Genomic DNA, 12,747 nt, shown 5'->3' with positions numbered 1-12,747 from the left:
CAATTAAGACAGCTGTCAAGGAGGGAGGCCATCAAACTTTCCAAGCAAAGTGGATAAATGTAAGCAGGTGAAAGATGTTGAGCTAGTTGTGACTGTTGAGCAATCACTTGCTTTTCTAATTTCCTCTCACCAAAGCACACAAGTATCCTCCTATAACCGACTGACTTGGCATCCTGTCACTGTTTTCTGAAAATAGTACGAGTTGCTTTCACTTTCAACTTCAGCCCACAGTCATCATTTTACTAAGGGTTTTTGTCTTCTTCTGCCTTTCCTTTTCTATAAAAGAAGACCAAAGAGGAACGAGCGAGCTAAGTGTGAGAGGGAGCTGAGAACTGTCCTGGGATATGGTGTGAAGCAGGTATGTCCCTTCTCTTTCACATACAGCTTTGCTTTGAATTCAAGATGTAATTTCTGATTCAGAGTGGTAACTAAGGAATATGTATGAAGAATGAGGAACCTACTCTAATCTGTGACTGGATCTTAGTTCTGGAAGTTCTGCTTCTCTATTTGGGCTTGTGACAACTGTATATTGACTCTGGGTACAGTCTCAGTGCATTGCTCTGCAAACTGCAGGGCAGTGTCAAATGGAGTGGAAGGATATCTGGTAGGAGCCAGTCTGCCTTCTCAGTCTGTGCTGGGGGAGGACTAGAGCAGTACACAGAGCAGAATGGTGTGTGTAGTGAATTAGAGTCTAAAGAGATAATTTATTTTTAATTTTTCCTTTATTTGTACCTAAGAAAGTTTCAAAGCAAGAACTCTGAAAAACTTCAGGTGGAAATTCACCTAGTCCCCATTTTGCTGATCTTTATTGGTCAAAACTGTGTGATGGCGGAGGTGGACAAAGTTTAGGGTGGAAGGGGTGTGCAGACAATTATCACAGGGACATAATCAATTGTATTCATGTGACAGTAACTGTTCTGGAAAGTACTGTTTCTATAATAAAATGATTAGAAAAGAACAAGAGAAAAGTTCAATAGGTAGTTAAAACTCTATCTCTCAAAAAAAATAAATAAAAATAATAAATAAATAAATAAATAAAAACTCTATCTCTCTCTAACCCCTTATTCTCTCTGCCTTTCTGTCTCTTTTTCTCTTTCTGGTGAATTTTGATTAGGCATTTCTAGAAACATTTGTGCCACTTGTGGTATTTGTAAGTGCACAGAACCTGTGCTTAACAAACCCTTTAGATGACCAATAAATCTTATCTGAAGTCAGAGTCATAGTTGGAAAGCTAGTCCTGGACAGGATGGAAGAGTTATACTTTTTAAATTTGAAGTTAAAACTCAGTGGCTCATTCATGGCTAAGAATTCTGTTTTCTATATTGTTGAATTTTTTACTCCACTTTAAATTTCAGTCATAAGAGTGTGTCATACAATTCCAGTAGTTATAATTTAGCTCATGTTTTACCTCTAAATTCTTTTCTCCCCCTACTGAAGCTTTAGATGGAAGGAGGTGTTGCAAGAGTAATGAGTTTGAACTTGCTTTCTGTTTTGCTCTGATAAAAATTGTACTGGCAGACTTTTTTTTTAGAGAGCTACAGTTTGCAGTTTGTGTAAATACTCATAAACCAAACGACAAATCTGTTTAGTAGAATCATTGTAGATAAACTTCCAAGGAATCAACAAATTGAATTCCTATTTTATATTGCATCCTATCCTAAGATATATCTGTAAAAACTAGCTTAATTAAGAAAAAAAATCCTCCATAATGGACCTATAATTTTACTCATATAATTCTCCTAATTATCTTCAAAAACTTAGTTTGGGGACCAACAAGATAGCTCAGCCAGGAAGGTGCCTGTTGTGCTATGCACTACCTAGGTTTGAGCCTGGCTTCCACTGCACTGAAGGAAGCTTCAGTGCTGTGGTAGTTTATCCTTGCTCTCTCTGTCTCTTAGTTTCACTCCCTTTCCATCTGAATAAACTCAGCTTGGAGCAGTGAAGCCCTGGTGACAACAAAAATAAAAAATTAAAACTTCAGTTTGGCTAAGCGGGGCTTCTTGCTAAAAGTCATATGAAATTTTAGATCATATAAATAACATCTTGAATATTTGACATATAGATTTAAAACTTTTTTTCCTGAATGCCAGGCTTACATTTTGTTGCTATAGTTTCTTTTAATTTAATTTAGTCCCATTTGTTTATTCTTATTTTAATTACCCTTCCAGTGGGGTTGACTCTCCAAATACATCAGTGATATCAAGGTACTAGATATCTGTATAATTCTGTATTATTAATTTTTTTTCTTACTTTAGGGAACAATGTTCAAGGTTTTTTAAAATCCATTTTGATTTAATTTTTATTTTTTCTGTTAAGCTATGATTAAGTTTAGGTTTTGTTTGTTTTTTTTTATATGTGCCTGCCCAGTTTTCCCAACATCATTTGCTGAAGAGGAATTTCCTTTCCTCCATTGTGATAGTGCATGCCCAGTGTGTGGTAACCAGTACTTGAGGTAATTTATTAGTATTATTTTTATTATTTTGGATATACAACTTTGGAGAATGAGTATACACTGTGATTCATCACTGTCAGTTTGGGAGGGAAATGATGCAGACAACCATCTGTACTTTGCTGTTTTTAGATTATATGTTGTCTTGGGAAAAATACAGAAGTCTCACCCAGTCCTAAATTGATGTGTACTTTGAATAAAACTGCCTCAGAGAATGGTTTTGTGACATTATTTGTACTAGGAAACTGTCGTAGGTTGGGAGGATACCATGGCATCTAGACATTATATGAAGGCCCCTGTTTGTCTGGTGGAGAACAAGAATGAATGTTTGTCAGTGAACCAGAAAGCAATACAGATTCTTGAGAAGATTTCTCAGCCAGTGGTGGTGGTGGCCATTGTAGGACTGTATCGAACAGGAAAATCCTATTTGATGAACCGTCTTGGAGGACAGAACCATGGTAAGTGTGGTACTGGTTCAGATGACAATTGCTTGTCTTTTGTTGTATTTCAACATCTTAATTTCCATCTTTTGTTTTGCAAAATAAAATCTGAATTCCTCTCCAGCCTCCCAATTTTAATTCTTACCACTTAATTATGACCTATTGTGATCTCTCACCTTCTTTTTGTCTTACTCTTGATAAGGAAAATATCTCCTGCTATGAGTCCTGTCAGAATCATGTCTTTTTGGGTCAGATTGTGCCACACCCCATACCATGTGCAAGAATCCAGGTTCAAGCCCCCAGTTGCCATCTGCAGAAAGAGAAGCTTCATAAGCAGTGAAGCAGTACTGCAGATGTCTCTCTTTATAAATCCTTCTCTATCTACCCCATTCCCCTCTCAATTTCTCTGTTTCTACCAAAAAAAAACAAACAAACAAACATAAATAAATTAAACTAAATTTATTTTAAAAAGAGAATTTTGTCTGATTTTTACCTGATCAAACATTTGGCTCTTGCAATTGTTCCTTTCTCTCTAAATACATTTTATCTGTGTGAAAAATATTCCCATAAATCTAGACATGCTTGAATATTTATCATCTTTAAAAGTCTTTATTTTATGTCTCACTGTGACTATTCACTCTCCAGTTCCCCATCTCTGTTTTCTTTTTCCACTTCTTTTTTTTTTTTTTTTTTGCATTTCTCTTCAACCTACTTCTCTCTGGCATTAAACCTCACCATTTTTTTTAAATATCTGCTCCAGTTATTATTGTCAATGACTGTTGTATTACTTGCTTGCTGGATCCTCTTATCCTTTACCTGGGTGCCTCACTGGCATCATTTTCATAGTGTGCCCTCTTCCTTGACATAGATGGCACACAATGTCAAATACTCTTGAAGAAATAGGAAAAACATCATCTTACTGTCTGAGGTGTTTACATTCCCACAAGTCTGATTTGATAACCCCTTAGCTGCTTAGATAATCTGCTGTCATTGTATGTTGTTTTCATCTCTTCGTTTCAGGTTTCCCTCTGGGTTCTACAGTGCAGTCTGAAACCAAGGGCATCTGGATGTGGTGTGTGCCCCACCCTTCCAGGACAGACCACACCCTGATCCTTCTAGATTCTGAGGGCCTGGGGGATGTGGAAAAGGTAAGACCGAATCATGATACATTTTTTTTGTCTCTGTTTTTCTTATTATCTGTTTATGACCTTTCTTAATTTAACCCCTATGATATAGTTTAAAAAGATAGATACCAGGTCCATGAGATAACTCACCTTGTAGAGTGCACACATTGTCATGTATGAGCACCCAGGTTCAAATACTCAGGACTACATGGGAGTGTCATGGACACCAGGGGAAGCTCTGTGAACAATGAAACTGTTGTAGTGGTCTCTCTCTCTCTCTCTCTTTTCCCTTCTCTCTCTCTCTCTCTCTGATACCAAGAGCAGTAAAATCATTAAAATGTGAAGTCCAGGTTCCAAAAGTAAAAGAAGTCATCGAACTACTATAAATCTGCTATATAAATTAGTAAAATTTGTTTGACTTTAACTTCTGGGTAAAACAAAATATGATAATATATGGCTAAATTCTTTTGTTTCTTGGTACTTGGTGAATGATCTGATGAAGTCTGACCAATAGTCATTGAAATACTTTGTCTCAACTTTCTGGGATTAGTGAGGTAGGTATTGGGAACCAAAGTAAGATCCTACCCTCAGTGAGTCTTCAGTCCTAGAGAATATATATATATATATGTATATATATATATATATATATATATATATTCATTAAATAAATTGAATAAACAGATTTATCAAAGTGAGTTTGGGAAGGAAGCAGTTTGCATTGAGGATAAAGTTGTGCTAGCAAGTAATTACTCACTTTTTCTAAGATGAGTCACTAGAATAGCCTTTTTGAATTATTCTAAGGGTGCAATAACTCACTGAATGGAATTTACTCTAAGAAGACAGAATCTGAGAACTGACTTCCATGAACACACCCAACATCAGGGAAGATGGGTCCTTCAGTCTTGAAAGGCAACCCAGATAGATTTACCTTCAAATAACATACATCACCAGATACTAGCTTTCTGCTGGTCAAATACATTATAGACAAATGTATACAGATTCTAGAAGGCATTAATTTAAAAATTAATATGGCTAAAGTTGAAACAGAATTAATTTGAGTGAGGACAAAGTATGCAAAGAAACCTCCAGAGTATCACAGGACTATACCAAATCAAAACTGCTTCCTGAATTTGCATCAAGTTAGTGCTGTGCTCAGTATCAGGAAGCTCAGTCATGCAGAGTTCACCAGCCCTTACTTATTTAAGCAGAGTTTTGATGTAGAAAGTCAAAAGTTCATTAAGTGAATCAACCAAACAGAATGATAGTATGTTAAGAGAGAGTAGTAGACTAAGGAACAAAAACAGATGATGTGGTTAGGAGTGTACATCAGACTGAAAATCAGCATTCGTGGCCTAGATTCAGAATACAGACAGATGGGAGAAGTGCAGAGGGGTTAGCAGTCCTGGCAGGTTTTGGTTCTTCAGAATTATAATCCAAGGCAGCTCCTTCAGGAATCAACAAGCCTATCCATTGCCAAGAGAAATGGACAGATTTAGCTCCTCTGGCAATATTGTTTTCTTGATGGAGAAAAACAAAGTCAGAAATGAGTAGAGAATATTTGAGTGAGTCTATGGCCATACCACCCTGAACACACCTAATTCCGTCTGATCTCAGAAGCTAAACAGGGTTGGGTCTGGTTAGTACTTGGAAGGGACAGAATATCTGAGTGATGGCTTGAGCACACTCCCTCTATCTACTGTGCCAAATATTTCAGTCAGAAATGGAGATTGAAGCACCAAATCCTCTTGCACATGGAGGTCATTCCATTTTCTGCTGCATGTGTGGTAAGAAGTGTACCAGAGGCCCAGAAAAATAGCTAGCTCACTTGGATAGTGTGCTGCGTTGCCATGTTTGTGACCAGGTTTAAGCCTAAGTCCCACAACATTGAAGGAAGCTTTGTTGCTGTGGTCTCTTTCACTCTTTATGTGCCTTCTCTGTCCCTATTAAACAAAATATCAGATATTGTCAGCTGGAGTACACAGGCAATATGGCTTTTCTTTCACTATCATGTCAGTAGTCAGTTTCTCCTAGCCCATCTTGAATCAACACTACTGCAGAACTAACTTGGCTGTATATCCTTCGTGGAATCTCAGAGATTATCTCTTCAAACAATTGCCTAGAGCAATATGAGGAAGAGTTATCTTCACAAGAAGATATAGTTACTTCTGGTCTTTCTCCCAAAGGCAGAACTGAAAGAAGAGTTAGGAAAGAAGTAAGGAGAGGACACTTTCTTTTTTGTTTATTGGTTTCTGTTGTCTCTTCTCTGGTGGTCAGAAAGAATTTGCTAAATAATTGAAGGTAGGATTTCTTTATCTTGTACATGGATTTCTCTAGGAAACCCAGACCCAATCTGTGTGATTCTCAGTTTAGACCAAAGGGCTTTTGCTCCAAACCGTCTTGTTACCTCAATACCCAAAATCCACTTAGCACTGCTTTGACTATACTACAAAATTCAAAGCATCAGTCATGCCATAGAAGCCACTTTTCAGTAGCCTGGCTAGTAAACCTGGTTAAAAATACTTATGGCGCTGGGGAGTGGCTCAGTGGTAGAGCCTTGGATTTGTATGCATGTGATCCTGGGTTTAATCTGTGGTATTACATGTACCAGGGTATAATTTGGTCTCTTTCTCAACATAAATAAATCACTATTTAAAAAATGACTTGGAGCCAGGAGATAGCTCACCCAACAGACCATATGGTTTTCTATGCCCCAGGCTCTGGGTTCAAGCCCCACCAACCTTCATATATTATTACTTTATTAGTGATTTAATATTGATTTACAAAATTACACGTCAACAGGGATATAAATCCTTTCCATTCCCACCATCAGGGTTCTTCTTCAATCTCCTCGCTGCAAATCAACACAGTTCCCCTAAGGTTGTAGAAATGGGCCAACCATCATCTCTACATCTGTCTACATTTATATATAATTGTCCCCTTTTTCTTTTAGGTCCAATCCTCTCTTCCTCTCCAAGCCACACATAACCCTTTTTTTTTAAACTACATCCACATATCTCTTCCCTTTTCATCTCTCTCTGGGACCTGATAGCTGGAGTTCAGAGCCCCCTTATCCTCCTCCTCCTATCACTTCTCCCCCACTGGGAGTAGAGATCAAAGTTGTATTGGGGGTACAGAAGGTAGGAGTTCTGGTTTCTGTCAGCTGCGATGTGGAGGAGAGAGAGAGAGGAGATCCAGAGTGGAGAGGGAACACAATTCTTTATTCGCGTGGGCACCTCAGAGTTGGGTGAGAGCGCAGTGGTTCAGGCCACGTGGAGCTAGCCAAAATGGCTGCCTCACATAGCAACCTTTCCTGCATCTAATCACCAAAGTGAAAAGCCGGCAAGAGAGAGAGGGGCGGAAGAATAAGGGCTTTATAGGGCAAAAACCGGGAGTGACGAGCCAGGACAGGATTGGTTGGGAAGGGCACTTTAAGAATATCGTATTAACTCTCACGGGAACTGGCAGTAGCCTGAGGGGACATCTGCACAGCATCTCCCCCTTTATTTTTACCTAATGGCCACAGTATAGGAAATTTAGAGTGTATCAGGCTTAGAGTAGAGCATGTTTTTTAAGGAATGCCATGCTCAGGTGGGAAGATGTAGGATGTTTTTGTGGGGGAGGGAAGACTTACATGGCCGCCAACCTTGTGAGATTTATGTGTCTCCCCTGTGTTCAACCCCTCTGTAGAGAGAGAGACTTACCTGAAGGGACTCATCTCATATGTTAAGCTCTGCCAGGCTCCACCATCTCTTCACAATATTTTTATATCTTTTACTATCTTTCTACCTAGTCATTGCATTAAGATGGTTCAATGTCTGTAAAAGACTCCATCTGTGACAGAGGAATAGTAGTGTAGGGGTGAGCAGAAACCTTTGGGCATAAACCTGAATGCTATAACAAAACAGGAAGGGACAAGTAGGGGAGCAGTAAGAGCCAAGGGAAGGCTTGGTGCACAAAGGGACATTTCTTGCCTTTGGGGGCATCTCCTGCCTCTGGGGGCAGGGCTTAGTAATGGGGGGGGTTCTGCCTCTGGGGGAATCTCTTGCCTCTGGGGGTAAAGCCTAGTAATGAGGGGGCATTTCCTGCCTCAAAGGGCAGGGCCTGTAGGTGGGAGGGTGTGCCTGCCAAGCAAAGGGGATGTTTGGCACTGTACAGTCTCCAAGGCAACTGGCTGCAAGGTCTATGAGCTAGTGCAGGTCAGTCTTTGAAAAACCAGCAGTGTGAAGGGAAGGAAGCTGCTGTAAAATTGTGTAAAGTGTCCAATGGGTGTACCAGAAAGTCTGATAGAAGTCTCAGTCCAATGCAGATGACCAGGAGAAATGCCATAGAGATAGACTGCAGGTCTATCTCTATGGGGAAGGTCAGCCACCGGAATTTTGCTTTAATGTAGAGAGTGGGCTGGAACCACCAAAGCATGACAGGCAAAGCAGAAGCAGGAAGGGCAGACAGGCAGTAAGAAAATTCTGTCGTTGGAGTCTGTGAATCAGGTTCTTTAGATCGTGTCAGGTCATTTCATGGGTTTTGGGGGGTGTGCCACTGTAGTCATGTCGTCTAGTGGGCGATGTCAGAGTGTGCAGGGGTCCAGATGGTTTTTCTCGGGATTCCTGTGAAAGAAACACAAACAATATGCTTCCTGTGGTTAGCAGGGCATCTGATTCAAATTTTTTTATAGAAAAGGAGGTTTGGTGCCTTAGCCAACTGAATATTGGGGGGATGTATCTCCCCTTATTTTTTTAATTAATTGAGCCTAGGCATTTGGCGGGTGTCAGCTTTGTGGTGGGGTGATCTCCAGAAGAAAGGCAACTGACCAGTTCTTTCTCGCTCTCTCAAGGGACGAAAAATGAAGTAAAGACACCAGGGAGACTGAAGTGTGCTCAGATCTCATTTATTAGCAGGTGGGAAAGAGTTTAAATAGAAAACCAAACAAAGGGCATTGTCAGAAATTACAGGTTTCCTAAGGGTCAGCTTGCCCCTATGGTGGGGGGCTGGTATGACAAGAGTTGATACATAAAGATCAATTCAATTATGATGCAGGCATTTAATTATCCAAAGGCATTTGAGAGAAGAATAGGGGTTGAATCAGTAAGGTGAGATAGAGAAGGAAGAACAAGGCTTTAAAGACATCAAATGGGTTACAGGAAATAAGGTCTTGGGGGCTTTTCACTTGTCTGGTGTTAGGAGTGTGTGACAGGATGTGCTCTTCTTTTGTGATTAAATAGTGAAGTGGAATGTGTGAACTTTGAGTGAATGAATCTTAAAGTAGGTGGCCATGTGGCCTGCAGTTTGAGGTTTCTGTGGGCTTGAGAGTCAAGAAGGGAAGAACTTAGTCTGAGAGATGGTTTCTTCCCCTTTGCTCACCTCTGTTGAGAGAGACTAACAAGAGGGTATCTTCTCAGACCTCAATCCAAGGATGGGGGGAGTTCTCCCTAAGCTCTATCAAGTTTACACATAGCCCCACAGGCAGGCCTTCTCAACAACCATTTGTTTTTGGGAGTAGTAAGGGATGTCTTTGGCATGGGTGATGTTATAAAGGGAAACATCTTTAAATTGTTGGCTGACAAAGGCAGACCTATAGTGGCATGACGAGATACACCAGTTAAGTGTAGAAAAATATGTGAATGTAGTTAATTTACATAAGTTGTATATGGAGGAACTTCTTATAGTTTAATACCTTACCATATGAGCAGATGTTTCTTCATGTGAAGGCTTTGACATAGTTGTAGTCAATTACTTGTGGAAAAAAAAACTTGTAACAAGTTAGAAGTTTGCTATAATTGATAACTCGATGATTATAATTGGTTTAAATATCTTTATAATTCTGGAAGGTCTTTCTCATATCATTTTAAGGCTGTTTAGCCAATTTAAGCACAATAAAACGTGGTAAGGCAAAGAGATAGTTAGAGCCTCAGGCATGAGAATCATTAACATAACTATTGTGTGATCTATCATTTGCCTGAGCTGGTTCTACCTCTAATTGAGAAGGTATGTGAGAGCTTTACATATCAATAACGTCTTTTCTATGTTTTGTTACACCCATTTAAGATGGAGACACACCCTAGGTGTGCGCAGGATTTTCAGAACAATTTTAGTTAAAATATATTGATTTTTAACTAATTTTTACCTCAGACTTTAAACACAAATTAATTTTTACCTTTATGAGCATTATGTTGAAAACTCTTTTATTTAACTTTGCTTGGTAAGAATGTAGCCTTAAAGTTGCATTTTTTAACCTTAAAGTTAATGTTTACCAAACTTTAAACACACACATAAACATGGTCTTTAATACACAAGAGGAGAAAAACTTTTGTTACGAAGACATGTCATTTTAAACACAAATTTAGATCTATACTGTCCAGTTGAACCATTTTTACTCACACAGTTTAAGACTAAAATGTTTTATATTTATTCTAAGACTTAAAAAAATATCAAAAGAGGAGAAAAACAAATTTTTGTACTGTTTTTTGGATGTCTCTAGAAACCATGGCTGTGTCTAGCATTTTTTTAATAAAGTCAATTAAGTTTCAGAATACTCAGAGCAACATAGGTCATACAAAAATTGTGTCATTCAAATCATTGTCTTAAAAACCACTACTGAAAGCAGAGGGGTTAGACAACAAGCAGGCTTAAGATATTTAGAGAGAGTGAGGGGGGAAGAGAGAAATGGTAGGGAGGTTTTGTTTTGGGGCTCTGTGAACTAATTTTTTAGATTTCAACATTTTGTATTATGAGTCCTGGAGGACATCCTGCCTCCGGGAAAAGTGGCAGGGGGAGGGGCCACAGAAGCTGTGGCGGCAACCGAAGATGTGTCTGCCAAAATAGGAGCCTCTGGATGACAGCCTCATGCTTGGTTAGATTAGGGCTGTTTTTTAGGTTAGAGTCAGTGCTTCTTGTGGGAGACATGGGAGAGGACCCCGCGCATCTCCCAAGCACTACGATCACGGTCAAGAGAAACCAAGGTGTGGCTCAGAGCAAAATGTTCTAGAGACAGAGAAACTGTCTCATGAAGAAAGAGTAAAGGCTTTAGGAAACCTCTTCATAAGTAGAAAGGCAGCCCATAGTGGATAGGTAGCCAAACGGCTTTACTTATCTGCAGGATGGGCCAGTTAGGTCCTACGTTGGTGCTGGTCCCTGTTCTGGTGCCAGATGTCGGCTGTGACATAGAGGAGAGAGAGAGAGAGGAGATCCGGAGCAGAGAGCGAACACAATTCTTTATTCATGCGGGCACCTCAGAGTTGGGTGAGAGTGTAGTGGTTCAGGCCACGTGGAGCTAACCAAAATGGCCGCCTCACACCAAAGTGAAAAATGAGCAAGAGAGAGAGGGGCAGAAGAAGGGATTTATAGGGAAAAACCAGGAGTGATGAGCTGGGACAGGATTGGTTGGGAAGGACACTTTGAGAATATTGTATTAACTCTTGCAGGAACTGGCACTAGCCTGAGGGGACATCTGCACAGCAGGTTTCTACAGTTGCTTCTCCACTGGATTTGGGCATTGGCAGGTTGATCCATACCCCCAGCCTTTTTCTGTCTTTCCCTAGTGGGGTAGGGCTCTAAAGAGGTGAGGTTCCAGGACACATTGGTGAAATCATCTGCCCAGAAAAGTCAGGATAGAATCTGTAACTTGGTGTCTGGAAGGTGGCAGGATATAAATTGAGACAAAATAGTTAATGAATAGGAACCCAAAAGCAGGGATAGAACAGATGAGATTAGGGATCTTAGGGTAGAAGAAAGCTTGGATTCCATTTTAGACATGTTCCTGGGGGCACACAATTATGGTAGTTTTGCTTGAGTTTGATAGCTAGCCTGAAACTGGATAAGAATATTATCTGAGAAAATGGTGTCAGAATAGAAAAAAGGGCTAGAAAGTTGGTTTAGGGCAGTGAGTAGCTCCCATTCTTGAAAAAACATCTATGGATAAAATTAATTATTTAGCTCCATCCACCTGACCCATGTTATGTATATATATACATGCATACATAAATATATATATATATATTTAGCACCAGAGCCTATGCAACCTCTGAGTCCTATTGGTCTGAGCTTACAGCTCATGGTCACAACTGGGAACATTGCAAGCTGTACTCATTTCAAAACCAGTCTTCCTCGAGTGGCAGGGCATGATACCCCAATCTCCCTTCAGAAACTGGAGCTATCCCTACCATCGCTGCTTTGTGGTGAGAGCGAGGTCCTGGGAGGGCCCACAAGATGTTTTATAATGCCATTCATGATGTAAGTGACCAGTGGTGGTTGAGAAAGTGATCCATGAGAGGTCTAGGTCCATTATTTTTGTGTGGGAATTCAAGAATTCCGGATGATGAGCTGGTATGATATTGACTAAAAGGGTCATTATTAAGTGGGCTAGTCTCTTGCCCTTATCCAACTTTTGTAGTCTTCTCTTTATCTGATGACCTTAGACTTCCAGTTGTTTCAGCATTGAGTATCATTTGTTGAACCCAACCAGAATTATGTTTTTGGATCTGTCTTCTTTGGGCCTTTCTGCTAGGCTGTCCAGCTAATTTGCTCTAAGTTCAATCAATTGGAGAATTTATGATGTCTTCTTTAGGCACTTCAACTACTATTGAGCACTTTAACTTTGAGATACACAATTGCCCCTTGCTTATTGCCAGGCTAGATACCAGGGGGTATCTCTTCATGGGTGCATTCTCTCAGAGTTGGAAAGAGCGTGACTGGAGCCAGCCTGGGCTGCTACTAACTCAGCAGGACGAGGGAGATGACT

The 12,747-nt window shown here is 40.0% G+C and overlaps 1 protein-coding gene across 3 annotated transcripts in view; it reads left to right on the top strand.

Moving 5' to 3' along the window:
* Positions 1–218: 218 nt before the first annotated feature.
* The window catches only part of LOC103114943 (guanylate-binding protein 6-like), a 39,527-nt gene continuing 26,998 nt past the window's right edge, over positions 219–12,747 (top strand). For 2 of the 3 annotated variants that reach the window (XM_016188848.2, XM_060202021.1), the window contains exons 1-4: positions 219–358; positions 2,368–2,452; positions 2,691–2,907; positions 3,910–4,037. In XM_016188848.2, coding sequence (XP_016044334.1) covers positions 2,718–2,907; positions 3,910–4,037 — 318 coding nt within the window. In that variant the 5' untranslated portion in view covers positions 219–358; positions 2,368–2,452; positions 2,691–2,717. Of the gene's footprint in view, positions 359–2,367; positions 2,453–2,690; positions 2,908–3,909; positions 4,038–12,747 lie in introns of those variants that run through there. The other variant, XM_060202022.1, reaches the window with a different exon arrangement.

Source organism: Erinaceus europaeus, chromosome 11 (genome assembly GCF_950295315.1).
Source record: "Erinaceus europaeus chromosome 11, mEriEur2.1, whole genome shotgun sequence".
In the NCBI taxonomy this organism is placed as follows: domain Eukaryota; kingdom Metazoa; phylum Chordata; class Mammalia; order Eulipotyphla; family Erinaceidae; genus Erinaceus; species Erinaceus europaeus.
The sequence above is the reverse complement of the archived record's forward strand: the minus strand, read 5'-3'. Positions and strand labels throughout refer to the sequence as shown.